Source organism: Anolis carolinensis, unplaced genomic scaffold (assembly GCF_035594765.1).
Source record: "Anolis carolinensis isolate JA03-04 unplaced genomic scaffold, rAnoCar3.1.pri scaffold_9, whole genome shotgun sequence".
NCBI lineage: Eukaryota > Metazoa > Chordata > Lepidosauria > Squamata > Dactyloidae > Anolis > Anolis carolinensis.
In genome coordinates this window covers 5,226,882-5,253,956 of record NW_026943820.1, presented here as the reverse complement: position 1 = coordinate 5,253,956, position 27,075 = coordinate 5,226,882, and the positions used below count along the sequence as shown (strand labels likewise).

At 39.5% G+C, this 27,075-nt stretch overlaps 1 protein-coding gene and 1 long non-coding RNA gene across 2 annotated transcripts; one reads left to right on the top strand and one right to left on the bottom strand.

Annotated features, from left to right (window-relative positions):
- Positions 1-230: 230 nt before the first annotated feature.
- On the bottom strand, positions 231-14,445 carry LOC134293588 (uncharacterized). The gene is made up of 2 exons (XR_010000538.1): positions 10,519-14,445; positions 231-10,385 (listed from the first exon to the last, which is right to left on the bottom strand). It is a non-coding gene; the product is annotated as an uncharacterized LOC134293588 (long non-coding RNA).
- Positions 14,446-14,648: 203 nt separating this feature from the next.
- Positions 14,649-26,991, top strand: terf2 (telomeric repeat binding factor 2). Its single transcript, XM_003228422.3, has 10 exons — positions 14,649-15,001; positions 18,336-18,419; positions 19,604-19,734; positions 20,494-20,580; positions 20,977-21,123; positions 22,190-22,614; positions 22,915-23,337; positions 24,270-24,355; positions 24,580-24,638; positions 26,283-26,991. Exons 1-10 carry the CDS (start codon positions 14,815-14,817, stop codon positions 26,439-26,441), a joined length of 1,788 nt encoding a protein of 595 aa, XP_003228470.2. The 5' UTR covers positions 14,649-14,814; the 3' UTR covers positions 26,442-26,991.
- Positions 26,992-27,075: the final 84 nt, after the last annotated feature.

Sequence of the window (27,075 nt, the reverse complement as noted above, 5' to 3'; positions counted from 1 at the left end):
AGTTTTAACCGATACCACCACCACTTTGCCACAGCAACGCGTGGCCGGGCACAGCTAGTATTACTATATAATGATATAGTACAATATAGTAATTTAATGCTTATATTATGCTATGCTAATAATATATTGTATGTACATTTGATTTGTAAGCCGCTCTGAGTCTCCTTCAGAGTGAGAAAAGCGGGATATAAATGTAGTAAATAAATAAATAAAATACACACACACATATATATAATACACAATATATATTTTATATATAATATTAATTATATATTATATTTTACATGTAATATTACTAATAATATTACAATATATTGATATAGTGAAATATAGTAATTTATTAACAGTATTGTACTATCCTAATAATATAATATTGTATGTAAATTTAATTTGTAAACCGCTCTGAGTACCATTCGGGGTGAGAAGGGCGGCATATAAATGTAGCAAATAAAATAAATAAATAAATAATTTCTAAATAAATAATATAATGTATATACATATAATATTGATAATATTATAATGTAATACAATATTATACTAATAATAATACAATGCAATAATATTAATTATATATTAAATGTAATATTACTAATAATATTACCATATAATGATATAGTACAATATAGTAATTTAATGCTTATATTGTGCTATGCTAATAATATATTGTATGTACATTTGATTTGTAAGCCACTCTGAGTCCTCTTTGGGGTGAGAAGAGCAGGATATAAATGTAATAAAATAAATAAATAAATAAATAACATACCTGCATATATATATAAAATATTGAACTGTGTGTAGTACAGGCATGGGCAAACTTAGGTCCTACTGGTGAGTATATATACACACATATCCTTTTTACTGACATATATGACCTATACGTCCATTTATATATATATAAATATAATATTGATATACATATATAATAGAGACATATTTTATATTTATAAGTGTATGTACACACTATATATATAGTATAAACACATATATCTGTGTTTATATATACATATCTTGTTTATGTATACACAAACTATACACACACAGTTATACATTCATTTATTTACATTATATATGTACGTATATTTATTGATATACATATATAATAGAGCCATATTTCTTTTATGTATATGTATACACAAACTATATATATATACACTAGGTTGCTGTGAGTTTTCTGGGCTGTCTAGCCATGTTCCAGAAGCATTCTCTCCTGACACTTCACCCACATCTATGGCAGGTATCCTCAGAGGTTGTGAGGTCTGCTGGAAACTAGGCACATGGGGTTTATATATATCCCTGTGGAATAATGTCCAGGGTGGGAGAAAGAACTGTTGTCTGTTGGTTGGCATTGAATTGCCTTGCAGCTTCAAAGCTTGGCTGCTTCCTGCCTGGGGGCATCCTTTGTTGGGAGGTGTTAGCTGGCCCTGATTGATTCATGTCTGGAATTCCCATGTTTTCTCTGTGTTGTTTTTTTTATTACTTGAGGCAAGTGTGAATTTTGCAATTGGTCCGCTTTTTTTTTTCCGTCTCAGGAGCAACTAGAGAAACTGCAAGTTGCTTCTGGTGTAAGAGAATTGCAAGGATGTTGTCCAGGGGATGCCCAGATGTTTTGATGTTTTACCATCATTGTGGGAGGCTTCTTTCATGTCCCCACATGGAGCTGGAGCTAACAGCAAGCTCATCAGCACTCTCTCCAGGTTGGATTCAAACCGGCAACCTTCAGGTCAGCAACCCAGCCTTCAAGTCAGCAGTCTGCCACCTTGATTAGCATTGAATCACCTCAGAGGATGCCTGCCATAGATGCGGGCAAAACATCAGGAGAGAATGCTTCTGGAACATGGCCATACAGCCTGGAAAACTCACAGCAACCCAGCGATTCCAGCCATGAAATCTTCAACAACACATTATTATTTGACCAGGAAAATGGTCAGAAAAGGAGGCCTCCTAAACCCAGATGTTAAACCTATGTGGAACATCACATGAGCATATTTACACACGTGTCTTTTTGCCGGTTTCTTCCCCCATGATGCTCTTGCCTTCCTAATCTCTGTTTGTTCAGCCTCAGGAAATACTTTCAGTTGCTGGTGGCTGAACTGTATGGAAAGACATACCTTTCTCAGGAAACATTAATTTTTCTATATTATTTTCCCGTCAAGCGAGTCGGACCACATGAGCTGGCATCTGGCCCAACGGCCTCATCTATTTTGTTAATATTTTAAACCATCAAGTTACACAGAGATTGGAAAAAAGGAGCAATAAGGATAGAATCTCCAGGTCGCTCCGTTTGCACAGTGGCCCCAGCTTATCTACCATCATAAAGAACAAAAAAATGCAGATTGGTTAGATCTGTCTCTTTTATTGCAGCAATTTGGTTATTTGTTGAAAGATGAGTCATGTTCGCCGGTGCTTCTGGAATGTCTCTGATTCAGGGACACAATGGTGGCAGAGGTCTTTTATTTTTCTCTTCCCCATCTTTCAACCATATGAAAAAGTTAAGTTTAAAAATCATGTGTTTTTTAAATATTTAATATAATATATTCATTAATCAGGCACTAAATTTGAAGTCATTCTTTTATATTATGAATAATGAGAGCCATCATGATGTACTGGTTTGTGCATTGATGCTGGAATCTAGTGTTCGAATTCCCACTTGGCCATGGAAACTCATTGGTTGACTCCGGGCAAGTCACACTCTCTCAGCCTTTGCAAAGGCAACCTCCTCTGAACAAATCTTTTTAGTGTCATTATATTTATTTTTATCTCGTTTTCTCTCTCTTAAAAGAGACTTTCCTTGCTGAGAAAAACCCAAGGTAAATTTAGCTTAGAGTTGCCACAAACCAGGAATGACTTGAAGATGCTCAACAACATCAATAATGGGGTTGTTGTATGTTTTCTGGGCTGTATGGCCATGTTCCAGAAGTATTCTCTCCTGACGTTTCGCCCACATCTATGGCAGGCATCCTCAGAGGTTATGAGGTATGGAGAAACTAAGCAAGGAAGGTTTATATATATATATATATATATATCTACCAGTATTTAAAAAAAACTCAAAAATCAGAACAGTAAATAAGAACCCACACTCTGAAAACAGAGGAGTTCCAGACATGAATCAACCAGGGGCAACTAACGACTCTGAACAAAGGATGCCCCCTGGTAGGAAGAAGCCAGGAGATGAAGCTATTCAATGCTAATCAAGGTGATTAATTACAACATTCACACTGGCCTCCAACAAGAGTTCATCTCTCACCCTGGACTTTCCACAGATATATATACAGTAGAGTCTCACTTATCCAACACTCGTTTATCCAACGTTCTGGATTATCCAACACATTTTTGTAGTCAATGTTTTTAATACATCGTGATATTTTGGTGCTAAATTTGTAAATACAGTAATTACTACATAGCATTACTGTGTATTGAACTACTTTTTCTGTCAAATTTGTTGTATAACATGATGTTTTGGTGCTTCCTTTGTAAAATCATAACTTAATTTGATGTTTAATAGGCTTTTCCTTAATCTCTCCTTATTATCCAACATATTTGCTTATCCAACGTTATGCCGGCCCGTTTACGTTGGATAAGTGAGACTCTACTGTATAAACCTTCCTTGCTTAGTTTCTCCATACCTCACAACCTCTGAGGATGCCTGCTATAGATGTGGGCGAAACGTCAGGAGAGAATACTTCTGGAACATGGCCATACAGCCCGGAAAACATACAACAACCTTGTGATCCTGGCCATGAAAGCCTTCGACAACACATTGAACATCAATAATATTAATAATGTTATTGTCAGAAATATTAATTAAAATATTGAAAAAATCAATAATAATAATTTGCCTTGTTAAACTTAAGAAAGTTTGAGTGACCTTTTTATGTTGACAACAACGTATGTTATAACAGTCCATGGACAAGGGTTGTTTCTGATGCAAACAAAACAAAGAGACCATATGGTTTAAATATAATCCTTTACCATCTCTCCCTGTGTCTCATGGGTTTTAAGAGTCCGTTTTCCCCTGGGCTGGCTGTGTTTGGGCAAGGCTTTCTTCCAGGCCCCACAGTTTAAAAGGGATCCTGACCAGCTGGAAAAGGTGCTCCAAAGAGCAAAGAGAATTTTGAAACTCTGCAAAGTGGTTGAAAGAGCTGAGTCCATCTGCTTGGCCTGGAGGGGAGAAAGGTGGTCAAGGATATGATAGCCATCTGAAGTCCAAAGAGGAGGAAGGGAGCTTATTTTCGAATGTTCCAGTGGGTAAAACCCGAATGACAAGGAACAAATTTTCAGCTAAAAATTAGCAAGAAGTTTCTGGTGGAGGTTTTAAAATGTGTTGGAGGACCTTTTGTTAGGGAGATCTTCAGTGCAGATTCCTCCATTGAAATCCTGATTAAATTGGGATCCCTCCTAAATGTATTGTAATTTGATGTTATGTTCCTTCGTGTAGTTTCCTACTCACAGAGACCCAAAAGCAAACTTAGCCTGAGGTTTTCTGGCACCAAGAGAGTGTGACTTGCTCTGAGTCACCCAGTGCCAAATCTATTAACTTTGCAGGGATACCATTCCTAGTCCAGCCCAAAGATCCAGAGCAGGGGTCCCCAAACTAAGGCCCTCCAAGGTCATTTACCTGGCCCCCACCCTCAGTTTTATAATATATTTTTATATCAGTTTTAATAATATAATATATTGTATATACATATAATATTGATAAAACTATTATCATGTTATACATTATAATACTACTAATAATACCATATAATATTAATTATATGTTATATATTACATATAGTATTACAGTATAGTGGTATAGTTCAATATAGTAATGTTTAATGCTAATATTGTGCTATGCTAATAATATACATTGTATGTACATACAGCTGCTCTGAGTCCCCTTCGGGGTAAGAAGGGTGGGATATAAATGTAGTAAATAAATTTAGTAAGTAAGTAAATAAATAATTTTAGACTTAGGCTCACCCAAATTCTGAAATGACTTGAAGGCACACAACAACAACAAACAACAATCCTAATTAACTTGACTATCTCATTGGCCAGTAGCAGGCCCATACTTTCCATTGAAATCCTGATAGGTTTATGTTGGTTAAGATTGTTTTCATTTTTAAATATTGTATTGTTCTTTTATTGTTGTTGTTGTTGTTTTGCACTACAAATAAGACATGTGCCGTGTGCATAGGAATTTGTTTGTATTTTTTTTCAAATGATAATTTGGCCCCTCAACAGTCTGAAGGATTGTAGACCGGCCCTTTGCTTTAAAAGTTTGAGGACCCCTGATCCAGAGTATCCTGGGCTATACAAACCCGCTTCTTCAGATGCAGGACGGAATGACATTAAAGCCTTAGGTTATAAAGCGCATTTATATAATTGCATAGCTGGTTGCTCCCAGAAGGGCTTAGTAGATGTTCAAGATTAGATAGAGGCGGAGGGGGTGCTTTTCTAGCGTTTCCTGCGGCAAGAGCCAGGCTTTGTGCTCCCAAGGGAGCCCCTTGTACTTTTCCCTTTGCCGCCCCACTGGCAGTAAGGCAGGCAGGAGGCCAGGCGCATGGGACCGCGGCGATAAGACCCAGGTCTCAGACCAGGAATGTCTCCCTTTCATCTCTAAGGGCTCGTGAATCACACAAGTCTCCGCGGAAAGCCCAAGCGAGACGGCGATGCCTTTCTTCCAGGCCGCTGTTGGTTTTGGCACAGTGAAACCCTGGCTTTCCTGGCTGGGAAGGAGGATAAGGAGAATGGTGATGATGATGCTGATGACACCAGGAGAGAGGAATGCAGTGAACAAGTACCGGGGGCTTCCCCCGCCTTCTCCGCGACAAAAGACAGTAGGAAGCTGAGGATGACCTCACTGTTAACATGCCCAGAGTGCGCCTTGAACATGGGGCTTCCTGCTTCCCAAAAGGAATGCTGCAATGGACTAAAGGACAGGTCCCCAAAACATGGAATCGCCTCAAAGCCTGTGCCAAAGTTTTAGAGTAATTTTGCAACTGGATGGCACTGAACTTTCTCCTGCCACCAGACACAGGTTGAGCTTTCTTTCCCCAAAATGCTTGGTACCAGAACAGTTTTGTATCCAGAATAGTTGAATGTAAACATACGTATCCTAGCAATAGTCAAATATATACGAGGGTTGAATAAAAAGTAATGCCTCCACCTTCGTAACTCCTCAATAGATGGCAGTCCTGGTATGTGGCAGGTACTGGCTTGTTCAGTAGACTCTCCTCTACAGTTCCATTTGGCAAGAAGCCTTAGCATTGAACGGCTGTGTTGTCCAAGTGCAAAGTATGGAACCCTGCACAGATGGGGAAGCCTTAGCATTGAACTGTTGTGTTGTTAAAGTGCAAAGTATGGAACCCTGCGCAGATGGAGAAGCCTTAGCATTGAACTGTTGTGTTGTTAAAGTGCGAAGTAGGGAACCCTGTACAGAAGGTCAGTCAATGCGACTTAAGCAACGTGCAGTCATTGGATTTTTGACAGAAGGTGTCACCCCAAAGGAGATTCATGAGAGATTCATCTGTTCCCGATAATAAAAGAAGATCTGCGGGGACATCTTTACGCTTCTGATGAAGACTTTGAGAGAACAGTGAGACGCTGGTTGCGGAAACAGAGTGTCGACTACTTCCGTGACGGCTTCAAAAAACTTGTTAATCGTTGGCAGAAATGCATCCAATTGTCTGGTGATGATGTGGAAAAGTGAATAGTGGTAGTTAAAGAGCACATTCTAAGGATGATTTCTGCATTTGATTAATAAAATATTCCCATTCAAACCCAAGTAATGAAGATGGAAGCATTACTTTTCATTCAACCCTCGTATATACACACATATATGAGAGGAATATACATACGTATTGTATATTGTATTGTTTTGGGCATGGCCCCATGTAAGCCGCCCCGAGTCCCCATTGGGGAGATGGTGGTGGGGTATAAATAAAGTTTTTTTTATTATTATTATTATACGAGGTATATCTCTTGGGAGATTGAGTCCTATACAGGTAGTCACTGAGTTACAAACATCTGATTTGCAAACGACAAACCGTGGATTTTGAAGAAGCACAAATTGAGGACGAAAGAAAGAAATGGGCCAGGAGGAAGAAGGTGTTTCAAGCAAACCCTTGTCGGGACCCCCTTCCATCTGGAAATTGATGTCCGCACTACCAAAGAAAGACCATGCGGATTCATAATAGGTCTCTACAGTCACCTACGGACCCATTGCCAAGACTCTACATTCATACTTGGCAATAAGTGATAGCCTGTGATTATGATGACATATATAGTTTGCAGATGGAGCCCATTAACAGCAACAAAGAAACTTGCTTTGACATGTAGACCATCTTTTTCTCCCTTCCTCCAAAGTTATTTAAACCAATAACAATGCCAACATTTAAAAAACACATAGTCAGTTGATAGATTCTGCTCTAGATCACATGTCTGACCCTGGCTTCCTTCTTAAAATTCCATGGCTTCCTAAACCAAACGCATGATCTTGCAAGCTCTGATGCCCTACCCTGTTTCCCCTAAAATAAGACATCCCCAGAAAATAAGACCTAGTAGAGGTTTTGCTGAATTGCTAAATATAAGGCCTCCCCTGAAAGTAAGACCTAGCAAAGTTTTTACTTGGAAGCATGCCCGCCGAAGAGAACACCAGAGCATGTAGGATCGGTAAATGTACGTACCATAAAGTGTTGTACATGGAAATATTGATAGTAACAAGAAATTCTTGATAGGATTCAGAGTTTGTCTGGTTATGCTGGTTTGTGATGACAACTACTGTACAGTATATATAAAATGTTCATTTTTTGTTCAATAATAAATGTGAATTCTTCTTCATGGAAAAATAAGACATCCCCTGAAAATAAGACCTAGTGCATCTTTGGGAGCAAAAATTAATATAAGGCACTGTCTTATTTTCGGGGAAACACGGTATTAAGAAAGATTATAGATTCTAACACAGTAATGTTACTTCTGGGGAAACACTAGAAAGTAGATAGAATAGAAAACAATGGATTGAAACTACAAGGAAAGAGGTGATTCGGAGTCTACCCGAGTCTAATGCGCCCCTCAATTTTCAAAATCTAGCAAGCAAAAAAGAGTATTTGATGCCAAATATAGTGCGCAGCAACAAAAAAGGGGGACACTTTTTGTCTTCCAATGTGCTTTCAACAATTGATCACAAGAATTAATCTCAATGTTTCTACAACCCTTATTTGGTAATTCTATCTTCGTTTATCCTACCTCAAATTTTCTCCTTCTGCTAAAGCACCTTTTATCAATTGTTAGATTTTAAACCGATACACTCTTTGCACCACTGCCCAGCCTTTTTACTATTTTAACCTATTGTATTGTTTTTACTTGACGGTCTTATCCATTATTATATTGTTATCAAAAATGCCAGTTTGATCTTTGTAATGTTACATGTTTATATTATGTTCATTTTATTGTAAATGTATTTTATGTTATTTTGCGTATTGTGGATATTTGAGCTTGGCCCCATGTTAGCCACCCTGAGTCCCTACGGGGAGATGGAGGCAGGATATTAAAAAAAGTTATTACACTTATCCGACACTCGCTTATCCAACATTCTGGATTATCCAACGCATTTTTGTAGTCAATGTTTTCAATACATCGTGATATTTTGGTGCTAAATTTGTAAATACAGTAATTATTACATAGCATTATTGCGTATTGAACTACTTTTTCTCTCAAATTTATTGTCTAACATGATGTTTTGGTGCTTAATTTGTAAAATCGTAACCTAATTTGATGTTTAATAGGCTTTTCCTTAATCCCTCCTTATTATCCAACATATTCACTTATCCAACGTTCTGCTATTACTGAATTATTATTATTATTATTATTATTATTATTATTATTATTATTATTATTATTATTAGGCCATTGCAGTTGCTGCCAGCTTAAAATTCTTTAAAAATAAACATTGGGGTGCACTATGCTGTAGAATGAATTCACTTTAATTTCCTTGGTTCAGTGCTATGGAGTCATGGGGAGGTAGTTTGACGAGGTCTTGAGCCTTTTCTCTGCCAAAGAATGCTGATGTCGTGCCAAACTACAAATCCCAGGATGGCATAGCATTGCGCCATGGCCATTAAATTAGAGATGTCATCCCTCAAAGAGCAGCTACTGAAACAGCTTTACTTTTGGATTTGGCTCAGTACTACGTATGATGATCACATTACACAAATCATAGAAACATAGAATAGTAGAGTTGGAAGAGACCTCATGGGCCATCCAGTCCAACCCCCTGCCAAGAAGCAGAAAATCACATTCAAAGCTCCCTCGACAGATGGCCATCCAGCCTCTGCTTAAAAGCCTAATGGGCACCCTAGTAAATAGTAAATTGTATGTTGTATTATATTGTAATACGATATAATACTAATAATACAATATATTAATTATATATTATATATTACATGTCCTATCTATATATATAAAATGATAAAGTTGTTTGCGCAGTGACTATAACAACAAAACTAAACATCCCAGAAATACGAAATTTGGCAACACAATGCAAAAGGCTTGCCTCCAGGTTACAACAACACAACCACACCACAAAACCACAATCCGGACCCACAAAACTCACAACAACGCATCATGCGATAACAACACAACTAAACGCCCCGGAAATACAAAACTTGGCAACACAATGCAAAAGCCTTGCCTCCCAGTTGTAACAACACAACCACACCACAAAACCACACAGGACCCACAAAACTCACAACAACGCATTGTGACTATAACAACACAACTAAACGCCCCAGAAATACGAAACTTGGCAACACAACGCAAAAGCCTTCCCTCCAGGTTGTAACAACACAACCACACCACAAAACCACAATCCGGACCCATAAAACTCACAACAACGCATCATGACTATAACAACACAACTAAACGCCCCAGAAATACAAAACTTGGCACACAACTAAACGCCCCAGAAATACAAAACTTGACAACACAACACAAAAGCCTTTTCTCCCGGTTGTAACAACACAACTACACCACAAAACCTCACAACTCACAACAACGCATTGTGACTATAACAAATACAAAATTTGACAACACAACTCATCCACCTCCCCAATCCCTACATTCACACTTGGTCTCCAAAAAAACAATTACAATAATAACAATGACAACAACAACAATAAGAATCAACACCATCACAGGCAAGAAACAGCCAGGCACTGAGGCTGAGAGGCCAGTCAGTGCTACACTGGGCCTCCAAAAAACAATACAGTCGCATCTAACTTATCCAACCTTCATGACCACAACAACAACAACAATAATAAACACCTACACAGGCAAAACAAAAAAAAGGACTATTGTACCACAATAAAAATATAAACCGCACTCAGCAGAATCAGACATTACAACTAACAACAAACCAAAGACAACAGGGATCTCAAGCAATTATCAATCAACACAAAAATTGAAGAAGGTAACAGACTTCAAATACTACTACTAATGTGAGTATAAAGAAGGTGGAGGTCACAGCATAAATACAACCTAATGTAAACTGACCAACACCACCAGACTAAGCCACAGCAACGCGTGGCCGGGCACAGCTAGTCTCTATATATAAAAGAGTGATGGCATCAGGGCAGCGGACAAAACAACAAAACTACAGGCCCCCCAACCTCGAAATTTGACAACACAACCCATCATCCACGGCTCTAGGTTGATACAACAAAAAGAAAAGAAAAATAAAGTCCTAATTACAGGGAGAGGAATAATAGGTTTTATCCAATTGCTGCCAGTTACAAGGCTAAGTTCTGCCCACTTGGTCTCCTAGCAACCTACTCAGCCCAGGGGACAGGCACAGTTGGACTTAATGTCAGGGGAAAACATTTACCCTTTACCTTAACTACCACCAATTCCTCAATACTTTATTTCCCATACCACCATACTTCGCCACTGCAACGCGTGACCGGGCACAGCTAGTTACTAATAATATGACACTATATTGATATAGTGCAATATAGTAATTTAATGCCAGTATTGTGCTATGCTAATAATATAATATATTGTATGTAAATTTAGTTTGTAAGCCGCTCTGAGTCCCCTTCGGGGTGAGAAGGGCGGGATATAAATGTAGTAAATAAATAATTAAAATAAAAATATGTTTTTTGGGGGCATTGAAGGGTTTCATTGAGTCTGGTTCCCGCTTCTGTTTGCAATGCAAGCGGTGTCTGCGCCTGTTCCTTGGTAGTTGGCACACATTGCTACCGGGTTGTAAGAGATCCCTTGGCTGCTGGCCATGGTCTACAAAGCCCTGTATGGCTCAGATCTCGGGTGTCCAAGAAGCAGCTTTCTCCCTTCTTTCATTCCAAAATGCCCTTTTCCCTAAATTCTAAAATTGAGTTTATTGGTTACGTTTCATAATTTTCCATTTTGAGTGACCAGGGTAATTTCCTCGCTTTAATTAGGGTGATGATGATGATTTTCCTCCCAGCGGAGTGGGCACTTCCTTTCAGGCCCAAGAGAGATCTCAGGAATGAACTCCTATTTCCTTCCTCTTCGCAAACAGAAACAGAAGGGAGTCCATCACAGATTTATATCGACCCAATTGAGAATTCATTAGCAGGGAGGCTGAGTTTCCCATGGCTCCCACACAACGGAGGGACGGGGATACTGGTCCCATAGAGAGAGCCATTCCAGTTTAATTGTCCAACAGTAACAACAACAACAACAAACCAGGCATGCATATTAAGTGCAAGTGGGCTGCGTAGTTATGTACAATATAAATAATAATAATAAGTTTCCACTCTGGGTTTTAGTCTGAACCTAAAGTGAATTGACATTAGTTTTCACTCAGAATTGTATTATATGGTCTATTGACTCAGGCCTCATCTACACTGCCATATAATCCAGTTTCTGAATCCAGGTTAAAACAGTATTATATGGCAGTGTAGACTCATATAATCCAGTTCAAATCATATTCATTACCATCCTCGTTTATCCTACCTCAGTTTTCCCTCTTTTTACTACAGCACTTTATTTACTATATCAGATTTGAACCCATGTATTTTGCGCCACTGCCCTGTATTTCACTATTTTAACCTGCAAATTCTTTCTTATCTGGCGGTTTTACTTATTATTATATTGATGTTAAAATGCTGGTTTAATCTATGTAATGTTATATGTCTATTATGTTTGTTTTATTGTAAATGTACTTTATTTTGTTTATTGTGGATATTTGGGCTTCGCCCCATGTTAGCTGCCGCAAGTCCCTGCAGGGAGATGGAGGCGGGATATAAAAATAAAGTTATTATTATTATTATTATTATTATTATTGACACAACGACATAGTATGACACAGCAAACAAGATAGATATGCTGGATTTCGTGTCACAAAATCACAAGTCGAACACTTCCCAAGCGTATTATTATTATTATTCAGAAGCTGGATTATATGGATTATATGAAGATCGAAGAGTCTACACTGACCCTATAATCCAGATCATCAATGTCCAAATAATAATAATAATATGCTCTGGGTCTTTAGCCTGAACTTTAAGGGAGCAGTGATTTGGCTCCAGGTTTTTATCTGAACTTTAAAAGAGTCACCCAAGATGCTGAAACTTACCCCAAAAGTGTTTTGGATTTCAGATTTTGGAATATTTCCCATCTACGTTATGGGATATCTTGGAGATGGGAAAGTTTAACTGCAAAATGTTGTATGTATGTCCTACGCATAGTCTAAAAATTATTTCAAGACCAAGCACACTTGTTGAATGCCATCTAGTGGTTCTCCATGGCTGAGCAGATGAGATGCAAATCCCAGGCTCTCCCTAATTACAATATCAGGGGATGATGGGAGTTACGGACTGCGATGTCCGTAACTTTGGGTATGTTTTTACATCTATGTGCTTTTAGCTGTAATTTTAGGGCTGGTGAATCTGAGAGTCCAGCACTAAGAGTGCATCTATATGCATCAGATGGCTTCAGCGTTCTCCGGGCATCCCCTGGGCAACATCCTTGCAGACAGCCAATTTTCTCACACCAGAAGCAACTTGCAGTTTCTCAAGTCGCTCATGACACGAAAAAAAAGCGTTCTCTGAATACGGGTGAACTATAACTCCTGGATGTCAAGGTCAATCACCCCCAAATCCTGCCAGTGTGCAAATTTGGGAGTGACTGACCTTGACATCCAGGAGTTATAGTTCACCCGTATTCAGAGAATGCTGAACCCATCTGATGACGGATGTGGACCAGACTTGGCAATCATATTCAACATGGCCAACTGGGAACACTGGTAGACTTTGAGGGCGATTGACATTAAATTCTGGGAATTATAGTCCATCTGTATTCCATGAGCCCTCTGAACCCTACCAATGACTGATCTGGACCAAACTTGGCACACAGATCCAACGCTGACAACTTGGGGTGATTGACCTTGGCATCAGAGAGTTATAGTTCACCCTTATTAAGAGAACACTGAATCCAGCAAATGATGGATCTAGACCACACTTGGCACAGAGACCTAACATTGCCAAATGTGAATAGGCAGGCTTTACTGTTTGTCCTATATTGGACCTTTTAACGCCTTGGATGAGTGTTTAATATTTTAATTATGTCTATTTTAAATCATGACTTGTTTAATTTGTTTTTAAATGCGTTCTTTGATGTCTCAACTGTTGATTTTATGATATTATATGATTTATTGGGCTTGCCCCTGTGTGAGCCGCTGAGTCCCCGTTGGGGAGATGGGAGGCGGCATACAAAAATAAGATTATTATTAATATTATTATTATTACGGATGATTGACCTTGGCATCAGAGTTATAGTTTATTTATTTATTATTTATTAGCAACGTTTATATCCCACCCTTCTCACCCCAAAAGGGACTCAAGGCAGCTTACAAGTTATATATTCAGTAGAGTCTCACTTATCCAAGCCTCTGGATTATCCAAGCCATTTTTGTAGTCAATGTTTTCAAAATATCATGATATTTTGGTGCTAAATTCGTAAATACAGTAATTACAACATAACATTACTGTGTATTGGACTACTTTTTCTGTCAAATTTGTTGTATAACATGATGTTTTGATGCTTAAGTTGTAAAATCATAACCTAATTTGCTGTTTAATAGGCTTTTCCTTAATCCCTCCTTATTATCCAAGATATTCGCTTATCCAACTTCTGCCGGCCCGTTTAGCTTGGATAAGTGAGACTCTACTGTACATACAATATATTATATTATTAGTATAGCACAATATAAGCACTATATAAGCATCATATATTACTATATTGTACTATACGACTGTATTGCAATATTATTACATGTAATATATAAATATACAATTATAATAGTGTATTATTAGTATTACATTGCATTATGTCATAATATTATTATCAATATTGTACGTATGTATATAAAAATATATATATACAATAGTTCACCCATATTAAGAGAACACTGAATCCAGCAGATGACCGATCTGGACCAAACTTGGCACACAGACCCAACATGGCCAACTGTGAATACTGGGAGAGTTTTGGGAGGGTTGACCCAAGATTTTTGGGAATTGTTGTTCACCCACATCCTTATGCATTTTCTAATGGGAGCAGTCATAAAAAGATAACAGGAAAGACTGGGGTTATTTTCTACGAAATAGCATAACATATGACCAAACTGATATTACCTCACATCCAAGGACAAACGAGGCCCCTTTCAAATAACCCAAAATAAGCCTCTTCCCAAAGTCCAGAAGGCCTGCCAATAAATCCCTGTAAACGAAGACTAGAAGAGACTTGATAGCGCATGCGCGCGCACTAGCCCGCCGCTAAGCATGCCGGGAAATGAAGTCCGGCCGAGTTGCAGTAAGTGACGACATCGCGACAGTGATGGCGACGGTCGAAGAAGCTTCCTTGTGCCTGGAGAAGACGGTGAACCGCTGGGCCCTGCTCTTTTACTGCCACCGGGCCGTGCAGGCCTTCCGGGAAGGAAGCAGCCGCAACTTTCGACAGTTGCGTGACGTCATTTACGGTGAGCCAGGGATGGGCTTTCCGGTAGTTTTTAAATGGCGCGCTTTTCTCCTCAGTTTGAAAAGGGACGGATTCTCTTCATATTTACTAGGCCTGGGCCAACTTGGGCCCCTCTCCAGGTGTTTTGGACTCCAACTCCCACCATTCCTCCCACCATTATCTTTGTGTTCATGCGGCCTGCTCTTGTTTTACTGTTTTCTTGATTTTTTGATGTGATGTTTATTATTATCTATTGTATTACTTTTAATTATGCTAGGATATGCTGTTTTTATATTTTATTATATTGTATTGCTCTGGGCATGGCCCCATGTTAGCCGCCCCGAGTCCCCGCTGGGGAGATGGTGGCGGGGTATAAATAAAGTTTTATTATTATTATATTATTATTCCTAACAGCCTCAGGCCTTTCTTTTCTCCCTCAGCCGCTTAGCGTTAGATTAAGTGGCCCTATGTTGCCAGGTGAAGTGGCCCTCTGGCACCAGGCCAGTGGTTTCAACATGTGGGTCCCCAGATGTTTTGGCCTTCAACTCCCAGAGATCCTAACAGCGGGGAAACTGGCTGGGATTTCTGGGAATTGTTGGCCAAAACACCTGGGGACCCACAGGTTGCAAACCACTCCACTTAAGAGGGATGTGGGTTTTAAAAGAATTTTCAAATGCCTGTCATAGATGTGGGCGAAAGGTCAGGAGAGAGTACTTCTGGAACATGGCCACACAGCCCGAAAGACATACAACAACCCTGTGATCCTGGCCATGAAAGCCTTCGACAACACAATTTTCAAAGATACATGTAATGACTATAAGTCCCATATGTTTTGATTGACCTAAGTTGCAAAAGGCCTATGTTTGAGGAAGGCCTGCACTTGAGAGAAAATGCTGATGTTTGGGAAAAGAGTTGTTCCAGAGAAAAGAAGTTACTTTCAAATAATAACAATACATCAAATCAGAACCAGTTCCCATACCATTTCGAGCGTACACTTGCAACAAGTCAGGGTCAGTAACATGAAAGCACCATTGTCTAAAGAATCACAAGTTGTTACATCATAGAAAACCAATGGGATTGCATGGTGGTTAGGATGCTTGTGACGTAGACAACATTAGACAAATGGGGTAAATGATCTTTGTAAGCCAATAAGGATATGCTTGCTAATTTCTGTGAAGGTGATAAAAACCCTTGCAACCATTTTGGAAATTTGGACAAATCCTTTGATTGCATGTATGCATGTATTTGTCACATTGCTATGGCCACGCAATAAATAGTTCTTTTGCAGTATGAAAATCCAACTTTGGTGGGATCTTTCCTCGCCCTCTCAACAGAAAAGGGGCCTCCTGCTTTTGACTTTGGATTAAGAGGAGTATTTTTACATCTTTTACATCTTTGCTCCTTCACACTAAGCGAAGTGACCATATGTTGTTGTCGTCAAAGGCTTTCATGGCCCAGATCACGGGTTGTTGTATGTTTTCCGGGCTGTATGGCCATGTTCCAGAAGTATTCTCTCCTGACGTTTCGCCCACATGTATGGCAGGCATCCTCAGAGGTTGTGAGGTATGGAGAAAACTAAGCAAGGAAGGTGAATAGATTTCAGTGGAAAGTCCAGGGTGTGAGAAGAACTCTTTGTCAGTTGGAAATCCAGTGTGAATGTTGCAGTTAATCACCTTAATTAGCATTGGAAAGATTCATCTCCTGGCTATTTCTGCCTGGGGGCATCCTTTGTTCAGAGTCATTAACTGCCCTTGGAACTCTTCTGTTTTCAGAGTGTTGCTTCCTATTTACTGTTCTGATTTTTGAGTTCTTTAATACTGGTAATAATAATAATAATAATAATAATAATAATAATAATAATAATAATACTTTATTTATACCCCACCCCCATCTCCCCAACCGGGACTCGGGGCGGCTTACATGGGGCCATGTCCAGAACAATACAATATAACAGAATATAAAAAGAACAACAAATCATAACACATTGAACAATACAATAAATGAAAATATACATTACAACGCAAGAACAATAAAAATAAGGGCGGGCCACATGAACACTAAGTTAAGTTGGTAGCCAGATTTTGTTCATTTTCATGGTTTCCTCTTTTCTGTTGTTGTCCACATGCTTGTGAATTTTAATGGCTTCTCTGTGTAGTTTGACATGATAGTTGTTGGAGTGGTCAAGCATTTCTGTGTTCTGTGTTAGATGTGGGCGAAACGTCAGGAGAGAATATTTCTGGAACATGGCCATACAGCCCGGAAAACATACAACAACCCTGTGACCATATGTTGCTAGGTGAAGTGGCCCTCTGGTGCTATGCAAAGTAGCCCTTTTGCATTGGATGTAGTGGCCCTTTGGTACTAGGCGAGGTGGTCCGCTGTTGCTGGATGAAATAGTCCTCTGTTGCTAGGTGAAGTGGCAGAATACTCACCCAACCCCCAAATTGTGCAGGAAGCGGCTGAAGGGGGAAATGAAAGGGCCTGAGGCTGTTAAGAATTGTGGGAGTTGGAGTCCAAAACACCTGGAGGGCCCAGGTTGGCCCAGGGGTGGTTTGAATGCCTAAACTGCCTCCCTGACTATAGGCTTGCTTTTATATATACCCTGTTTCCCCTAAAATAAGACATCCCCAAAAAATAAGACCTAGTAGAGGTTTTGCTGAATTGCTAAATATAAGGCCTCCCCCGAAAGTAAGACCTAGCAAGTTTTTGTTTGGAAGCATGCCCGGCGTCCACCAAACAAAACACCATAGCATGGAGGATTGGTAAATGTACATACCAGTTGTACAGTATATGGAAATAATGGTAGTAACAAGAAATTCTTGACAGAAGTCACAGTTTGTCTGGTTTGGTTATGTTGGTTTGTGATGACAGTATAGAATAAATGTTCATTTTGTTGTTCAACAATAAATGTGAATTCTTCTTCATGGAAAAATAAGACATCCCCTGAAAATAAGACCTAGCGCATCTTTGGGAGTAAAAAATAATATAAGACACTGTCTTATTTTCGGGGAAACACGGTATACACATATACACACAATTTATCATTTACATGTACGCCATTGACTGTATCACTGGATTATTACTTTTCTTCCAATTTTTACATAATCTATTTAAAATTTAAAATGTATTTAACACGATGTGAGGTCTGTTGGAAACAAGGCAAGTGGGATTTAGAATCTGCAAACCCCACTTCTTGGTCTTGGCCTTTTTCTATATTGCGACTAGCATATTGGTCAATCCATTTTTCAATCATGTTCTTTTTAAATGTAATCACTTACTATTAAATCTACCTTACTATTGCTTTTAGGTTTATTCTTTATGGTTTTTTTGTTTCTGTTTTCCTTGCCTTTCTTCAGCGGTTTTGGCAAGGCCTCTGGCCTTAGAGCAAAGTATTCTGCTTCAGTTGCGGATCATCCAACTACTTTCCAGGATAGAAGAAGGTTTGTGGTCCTAAATAAGGCTTTATACATTATTATTATTATTATTATTATTATTATTATTATTATTATTATTATTTTAATCCTTCTTTCATCTCCCTTGCAATTTCCCTACAATTTGTACATAAGCTCTTTTGTGGAGCCAAACTCTCATGTGAGCATTGAACTGCTCTTTCTGTACCTTTGCAAGTAGGAAAACAGTAGATATGGATTTCTGTAAAACCTGTTTAGCATTTATTTGAATAGCACATGCAAAAGAGAAATTAGGTATTTTAAAATGTTTTTATGTTAAATTCTATTTCAGTGTTTATATGTGTTAACAATTCCCACATTGTTATGGTTTTTAGCATTAGCTGCTTTGAGTGCGCATCCAGACAGGCCCCATATCCCAGGATCTGATTCCAGGTTTTCTGCTTTAAATGGGATTATGTGAGTCCGCACTGCCAGATAATCCGGGATAAACAGAAAATCTGGGATCAGATCCTGGGATATAGGGTTTGCCTGGCAGAGAGAACATGGAGCATAAATACTAATTCTGCTAATAATGGATATTTAAACTTAAATCTATGTTTATAGGAAAATATGTAGAGCACATGTAAATAGGTTTAAATATAACATTCAAAATTCTGAAAGCTATGTGTAGAAGTAATTTTAATTACGATAATTTGTTGTTATCTTATTATGACCAAAATGTAGACATGTGGCCTATGTTTGCTGTAAATGAAAACAAAGGTCATTATTATTATTTTATTTCTTATCCATCTCTTCTTGTGGCTTAAAAACACACCATCATTAAACAGTATGCAAAATACATGTATTAAATTGTGTTTCAATGAAATATATTGAAATACACAGGACAAAGATTAAAATACAATAAACACAGGACGTGAGTTTAGAACTCAATGGACTGGTCCCTTATTTAAATTGGTAGATACTCCTTGTGGTTGATTTTGAACTTGGGATTTAATTAGATGTCTGCACATTCACAAAGTGTTTCTTCTGATTGGTTTGATATGGCAAATATAAGAGCCCAAAAGTGAGAAATAAGAAAAGGACGATGTCTGGCCTGTTCTTAACGCGTTTTTTGTGTGAAGTTGAAGCCAGAATCTGTCCTAGCTCCTATTGCTTCTGTTGTGAAGTGGTTATTATATTTTCCCGGTAAAACAAGGTTTTTGTTTGTGCTACAGACTGGACCGTCGATATCAGCACCCAGCTGACACCGCTGGAATGTGCTCTCCATCTTCTGAAAAAGATGAGCAGTGAGTTCACTGTCGATGCAAATAAATTTGAAGAAATTCATCAAAAAGTAGCAGAAGCTGTAAGTGTTCCCATTTCCTTTTTGTATAGACACATTTGCCTGACTCGCTCGGTTGTCAACGAACCTGAGGACGATTGTGGTCTGGGAGGCACTGTTTTGCTTTAGGGAAAGAGTGATCTAATTTCCCCAAAGTCGTATTCTTTTCCCAGTGTAACTGGAAGCCCCAGGATTAGACCGTTTTTGTCTCAGTCCTTTAAATATGTTAATAGATTCTAGTGGTTTCCCCTCCATTGTCGATGGGACATTTCTGTGGAAGTAGATGGGGAGGTTGTGGGTGGGATTTTGGGAGGGTGGTCAGTTTTAAATGTCATTTTAAATTCTATTTATTACGTGTTAACGTTAGAGCCACACAAATATTTAATTTTTTAATATTTTTCTTTTAAATGATTATTAGCTATGAATAGGTTTTTAACTGATTTTTAGGTTTTTAACTTTATTTTTCATACTGTTCATGTTTAATTCCATTTTGATGTCTGCATATTTTTAGGTATTAATTGTATAGTACTTGGTTTTGTTGCGAGCCGCTTTGAGTATATTTTTTGAAGATGAAAGGTGGGGTGTAAAAATAATAATAATAATAATGATGATGATAATAATAATTACAATGGTGTGGTTGTTAACCACCTCGATTCTGCACAGGGAGAAATACAAGATACAAATAATGTTAATGGTGATGATGATGTAATGGAATGTATTCTGGGACTTGGAGAATACACAGAAAATCTTCCTTGTTGACTGTCTTCTTTCTATTTGCTCCAGGCGGTAGTTTCTTGCATTAAGAACAAAGAATACAACAGAGCCAAAAGAATTCTTAAGAAATACAAGCCCAAAGACCCCAGCACTCTGGTAAGCAGTGAATGGGTTGGCCCTTTGTTCTGGGGTGGAATGGACGGCAGCGTGAGTCCTCCTTGTTGCAGGGCCAGAGTTAGACAGATGCAGGGCTTCCTCTCCAGCAGTCCTTTTGCGGCCCTGTCTTGTTACAGAGTTCATCTGGAGATGCATCTGGCACAGCTTATTTATTTATTTACTTACGACACTTTTATCCCGCCTTTCTCAACCCCGGAGGGGACTCAAGGCAACTTCACAACATAGGCAGTGCCTTTAAAAACAAGAGTACAATAAAAACAACCGCACCATTAAAACGATTAAAAACATTTGAATCCGTACAATAAAGTAACAGAAAATTTGATTAATCTCATCCACTCCCTTGAAAGTGCTCAAAACCTTTTTTTCTTTATCCAGAAAAAGAGAATATTGTACCACAGCATCATCCAAGAGAAGGAGCACTCCAACCCGGCCATCTTGCGCTTCCCGTTTGAGTTTTTCCAGCAGTCTGTCCTGGTGCTTCTGGAGAGCTATATTGAGGATTCCGAGCCCTTACTCTTAATGGTCAGTGCGATCTCAGGCACTAGTCAGTTTTTGCTTTGTGAATTGTTATTTAATCTGCATTTATTATTGAATTTTAACCTGCCTTTTAACTCTGGGTATCTTGTATTTTGATAGTGTTTTATCTCTTTGTTTTCATGGTGTTGTACGCTGCCTTGAGCCACAAGGCGAGGCGGGTAATAAAATTATTATTGTGGTTATTGTTATTAGTGGGACTTGGATGAGGTGCTATTGTGTGTTATGTGGCCACATTTGCAACTCTTCTCTATTATTACTATTATTTATACCCCACTTTTTCTCTCTTATAAAAAATCAAAATGGCTTACAGCTAAAATCAGTACAATTTAAAGCCTAAAAATATGTCAGCATTAAGATAAAACTGAGTACTAACGGCATTAAAATAAACAGTTAAAACCCTTAAAACTGATTAAAAATCTATTCATAGATAAAACCAAAGCACCCCCGGATCTAACCTACCATATATACTCAAGTGTAAGCTGAGTTTTTCAGCCCTTTCTTTAGGACTGAAAAAAACCTTGGCTTTTACTCTAGTGAGGTTCCTGGCCAGCTTATATTCGGGTCAGCTTATACTCGAGTATATAGGTAATCAAAGTTGGACAGTCTAATCTCATTAAAGTCTTATTAGTATCTTAAATTAGTTTTATGCAAATATTCAAAACATTTAACCTACTGATGCCTCAATTAATGTAATTTTATTGATTTCTATTTTTATTTTTGAAATTGACCAGTAGCTGCTGCGTTTCCCACTCTTGGCTTAAACTCGAGTCAATAAGTTTCCCCAGTTTTTTGTGGTAAAGTCAGGTGCCTCAGGTTGTATTCAGGTCAGCTTATACTTGAGTATATACGGTACTTCATCTGTAGTAAACATTATAAGTGCCTGAGGCTTCAAAACAGGAGCCTGATCTTGCAGAGGGAGCCAGATGCACAGCACAGCATCTGGCTCAAGGCATGGCAACCCAAAGCCCATTTGACTGTTTCTAAATATCAGAAGTGGATCACGTGTTGAAGCTTTCTCCTGACTCTGTTCTTGGCCTTTCCTTATTTAAAGATGGCTGAAAAGTTTTCCTGTGAGCTGGTGGAGCCCCAGATGAATCCCATAGAAGCCGACAGCGAGGAGATGGAGGTGTCTGAACATGTGGTGGAAAAAGAAGTGGAGGAGGAGGACGTGGCCTCTATGGTCACAGCATTAGGCTCTCCGCTTTGGGAAAGATCACAGGAGGCCTCTGTGAAGGACGGTCTCAAGATTGACATACAAGATATGCCTGAAGAAGAGTCAGAGAGGCTGGAGGGAGGCCACCTGGCAGGCACCAAGGTTTCACCGTCAGCCAGTGAAAAAGAAGTCACTTTGCGCTGTTTGAGAGACGTCTGTGAAGTCTCTTTGCGTTGTTTAGGAGACATCTGTGAGAGAAGACCAGCCTCTGAATGTGGGGAAAGCTCCAGAAACAGTGCAGAGCCTGTTAGGGTCTCAGACAGGTACAGTGTTTGTATTGCTGGGAAGATAGTTTGAGTCATGGATATACCGTATTTCTTCAATTCTAGGACACCATCACTTGTAAGATGCACACTCATTTCAGTACCACCAACAGATATAGGTATATGCATGTGCTCGCAATTCTAAAATGCACCCTGGTTTTAGAGATATTTATTTGAGGGGAAAGTGCAACTTAGAGTTGAAGAAACACACTATTTTCCAAGAGGTTAAGATTTGGGGTGTCAATAGCCACACAAAGTGGCAAACATGTCTTGCTTATGTAGGATTCCTTTGTCTCCTAGCCGCCCACTGGAGAGACCAACTTCCTATGGGTTCTCTGTGATTAGACAGGCGTTCGAGATCCTCTCAGACTCCGAGGACCCTGATGCCACCTTTCAGAAACTGGACGAGACGGACTGGACTTTTCCCAAGGTGACTGAGAGGCCTGCATCTCACAGAGCCAAGCGTCAGAGGGTGGAAGAAGAGGAGACGGACAAAGAAGAGGCGGAGGAGGAGAAAAGGGGGCCCAAAGTCCAGTCCTTCTCAAAGGCAGGCAATCACCCAGTCACTATCAGTAGTTTCCTTTTGGGGAAAGAAAACGCCATTTCGAAGGACAAGACTGACAAGCGCATGGTGCCCAAGCAGCTGCTGGTGACTGTGGCTCTTCAGGCAGAAGAGGAACCGCAGAAGAAACCCCCCAAGGCAGATTCCAGGCCCTCTCCCAAGTAGGTGGCTAGGAATAATAATAATAATAATAATAATAATAATAATAATAATAATAATAATAATAATAGTTTATTTATACCCCGCCTCCATCCCCCCCAAAGGGGACTCGGGGCGGCTCACAGATAATACCAGATAAAAACAATAACAATATACAATACATCAATGAGCAAAAACATACACAAATTATAAAATTTAAATATTAACCTCTAGAAATAAAAACACAATAAAACATGGAATTAAAAACAGTGAGGTTATGATAATATACTAAGTAAAGTGCACATTATAAAAGTTGTAAACTCAAGATAACAGATAAAGTGCTGCAGTTTCATTGGAGATCAATTTGGGATGGGAAGAGCCCTGAGTTAATATCAAATTAACCAGGAAAAGTGCAACCGATGCAAAAATAGTCAAGAAACACAATTGTGATAGGAATAGCTGATTTGTTTTTTGGTCCAAGCTGCATTAAGGGCCTTTGCAGTTGTAATGGTTCCTGGGTTTTTTATCTGCCCAGGATAACATTCAGTGGTCTGGTGGAGTCACATGCCATGCTATAATGATGTATTGGAGAGAGACATGTTAAAAGGGGTGCCTCATGACCCATCATCCCATTGAAGTTGTCCTTTGTTCTGCTGCTATAATGGTTATGAATGGCCAGCCTTCATCCAGCCTTTAGAGACCCTTTCTCCTTTGTTCTGGAGAGTGCTGGCCCTTCCGCAGGGCAAGGGAGAGGCCATCATGCTCTTCCAAGGGAAACTTGTCTCTTAGCTGGAGGTCCCCAATTTGGTCTCTCCCTCCCAAGGATTTTCTCAGGTGGCCTTCTGTAAAAATGGGAGGTGTGTACCACTCGAGACTGTACAGACTGGAAGGAATCCATTTTAAATATTTTGCCAGTCCTCTGGGTAAGAGATTAATCATTTTTTGCTGTATCCAGGTCCTCCAAGGCAATCAGCACCACAAATGAGGAGGAAGAAGAGAAGGAGGTTTGGAGTGACGAAGAGGAGCTATTCATTGACTTTGGTAAGCAGACACACTGTGAACTGCAAGGGAAATGGCCAGTGGACTGTCCTGTTAGGCGGGTGGCCAGGAGGGCTCAGGGTATAAGATAGTAGCCACAAGGCTTGCTGGGGCACTTGGTTTGGGGTGAGCATGGCGTAGTGGCCGCATAAGGGTTGCCTCTCTCTTCGCGACACTGCCTTCCCATGCCCACAGAAGGTGTGGACACTGATGGGGTTCTCTTTCAGGACGAAAAGGCAGAAAGAGCACCAGCAGCAACACTTCCATCACCAGCAGCAAGAGGAAGGTATGGCGACATCCCCTCTCTATCAATTTCTTAAGTCCTCCAGGGTGACTGTGTTAATGCCTGATTTCAATAGGGTTTGCTCTTATCCATGGTTTTCTGTTTACATGGTAAGTTTAGGTCCATATCCCCCATATATATGGAAGTTGTACTGTTTTTAGCAGAAGTTTGGTTGGCATAGTGACAAAGCTTATGGTTACAGAATTTCAAGGCTTAGTTGTTACTGTTTGTAATGTTACTTATTCTCAAGAATTCTCCCTGTCTCCTCCCAATTGGATCTCACAACAACAACAACAACAACAACAACAACAATAATAATAATAATAATAATAATAGACAAAATTACAATCTGTCAACTGCAAAAGGCCACCCTACTGGGATCTGTACGCATCATCCGAAAATACATCACACAGTCCTAGACACTTAGGAAGTGTTCGACTTGTGATTTTGTGAAACGAAATCCAGCATGTCTATCTTGTTTGCTGTGTCATACAATAAAATAATAATAATAATAAATCTTTATTTCTATCCCGCTTTTCTCTCTCGTGGGACCCAAGGCGGTTTACAACATTTTAAAATAATGTAAACAACAATACCAATACATCAATAATAAGTATGAAACATCATAAACAGTTTAAAACAATAATATGCATTCACATTCTTGTGGCATCGTGTCAGATTATATTGCACTTTGTTCCAGTCCATAAACATTATGGTGTTTCTTATCACTCCAGTATCACTTAGTTTCCTTCACTAAAGGCCTGTTTAAACAGGAAAGTTTTGAATTTGTTATTGAAAAAAGAAAGGGGGGAGCTGTTTTAATTTCTTTTGGGAGGGTGTTCCACAGGGTTGGGACAGCTACTGAAAATGGCCTATCCCTCGTTGATATCAGTCGCATTTGCGATGGTGATGGAAGTGAGAGTAAGGTCTCACCAGAAGATCTTAAAGAGTGTGCTGGTTGGTATGAGGAAATGCGGTCAGATAAGTAAGTTGGACCTGAACCATTTAAATATACCATATAAATACCCAAGTGACCCCCACAACAGAGACCCATTGCTTTGACTGTCTCTCCCTCAACTTCTCCCACTGGCTGTGTCATATCTTTCATTATCATAGTCCAAATAATGCAAGGCAGAATAGTTCATTACCTTGTTTTGAATAACACAACATAAATTTTCTGAGATATCTGAGGAATTTCTGCTGTCATCTCCATGGGCTTTGTGTTGTTTTCCTTTTGCTGGGAGATAATTTTATTCGATGCAACAAATAAAAAACGGAAAGAGCAATGTCCATTTTCCCTGTCTTTCCACTTCTCTGGCATATTTAACACTTGCCTTGCCATTCTCCTTCCATAAGCGTACATTATGCATATACAAATATGCACACTTTCCCTTTGAATCACATTAAGGGAGGGGTCACTACGATTCCCTGTATGTTCTCTACTAAGACACAGAGAGAATGCCTCCCAGTGGGCTTTGTGTCATCAGACCAAAGCATTTCCTGAGTTATTGGCCACTTGGAGAGAGGAAGTCACAGAACGGTGCAAGGAGCCTTGCCTTTTGTCAGTATCGGGGGCTTGTTTAGAAAAGCCCTCCCTGTTTCGGCCATCCTTGTGGCTCACAGAAGCCTTTCCTGCTTTCCCTGCAGAAGTGGACGAGGGAAGAGTCCCAATGGATCAGGGCCGGCGTGAGGAAGTACGGAGAAGGCAATTGGAAGGCCATCTGCAAAAGCTATCCCTTCAAGGATCGAACACCAGTCATGATAAAGGACCGCTGGCGGACCATGAAGAAGCTTGGGATCCAGTAGATCTGTGGAGGAGAATGGAGGACAGCAGAGCATGGCCTGTGCAGTTTGAAAACATCGCCCAGAACTGCTTCCTCTGGCATTGGACTGGCCTTCGTGGCAGGGCCTTGTTCAGCCAACGAGACTGGAAGTCCACTTTCTCCTTCCTGCGAAAGTCACTATTTGTTTGGCAGTTCCACACAACATCCTTGTTTTTCCTGTTCCTTGGACTATAGTTGGAGGGTAGGACAAAGGGGGTGGATGGACAGGTGGAAAGATAACTATTGCGAGCAAAAGGTGGGACTCCATTTTCCCCGAGTTCTCATCAGTGTGTGAAAAAGGAGACCTAAGATGTTTCCTCTCATTTTCCAAATAGACTGCGGCAGGGCCTTCCCTGGAGACTTAACTTTAACAATTTAAAGACTTCTGTGCCATGGAATAGAGAGAGGATAATCTATCGTTTGGCTTTGATTTTTTCTTTCTTTCTTAGGGCTCGTTGAGGCCAAACAAAAGAGAGATTTGGGGCTAACTTTGTATGTTTTTGCAAAATAAAGTTTTATATTATTTGCTCACATTTCTTCTCGGGTCTGTGGTCTCCAAGGGGAAAGCTCCAAGGCTACTTTGAGATGAAAACAAGATGATGATGCTAATAATAATA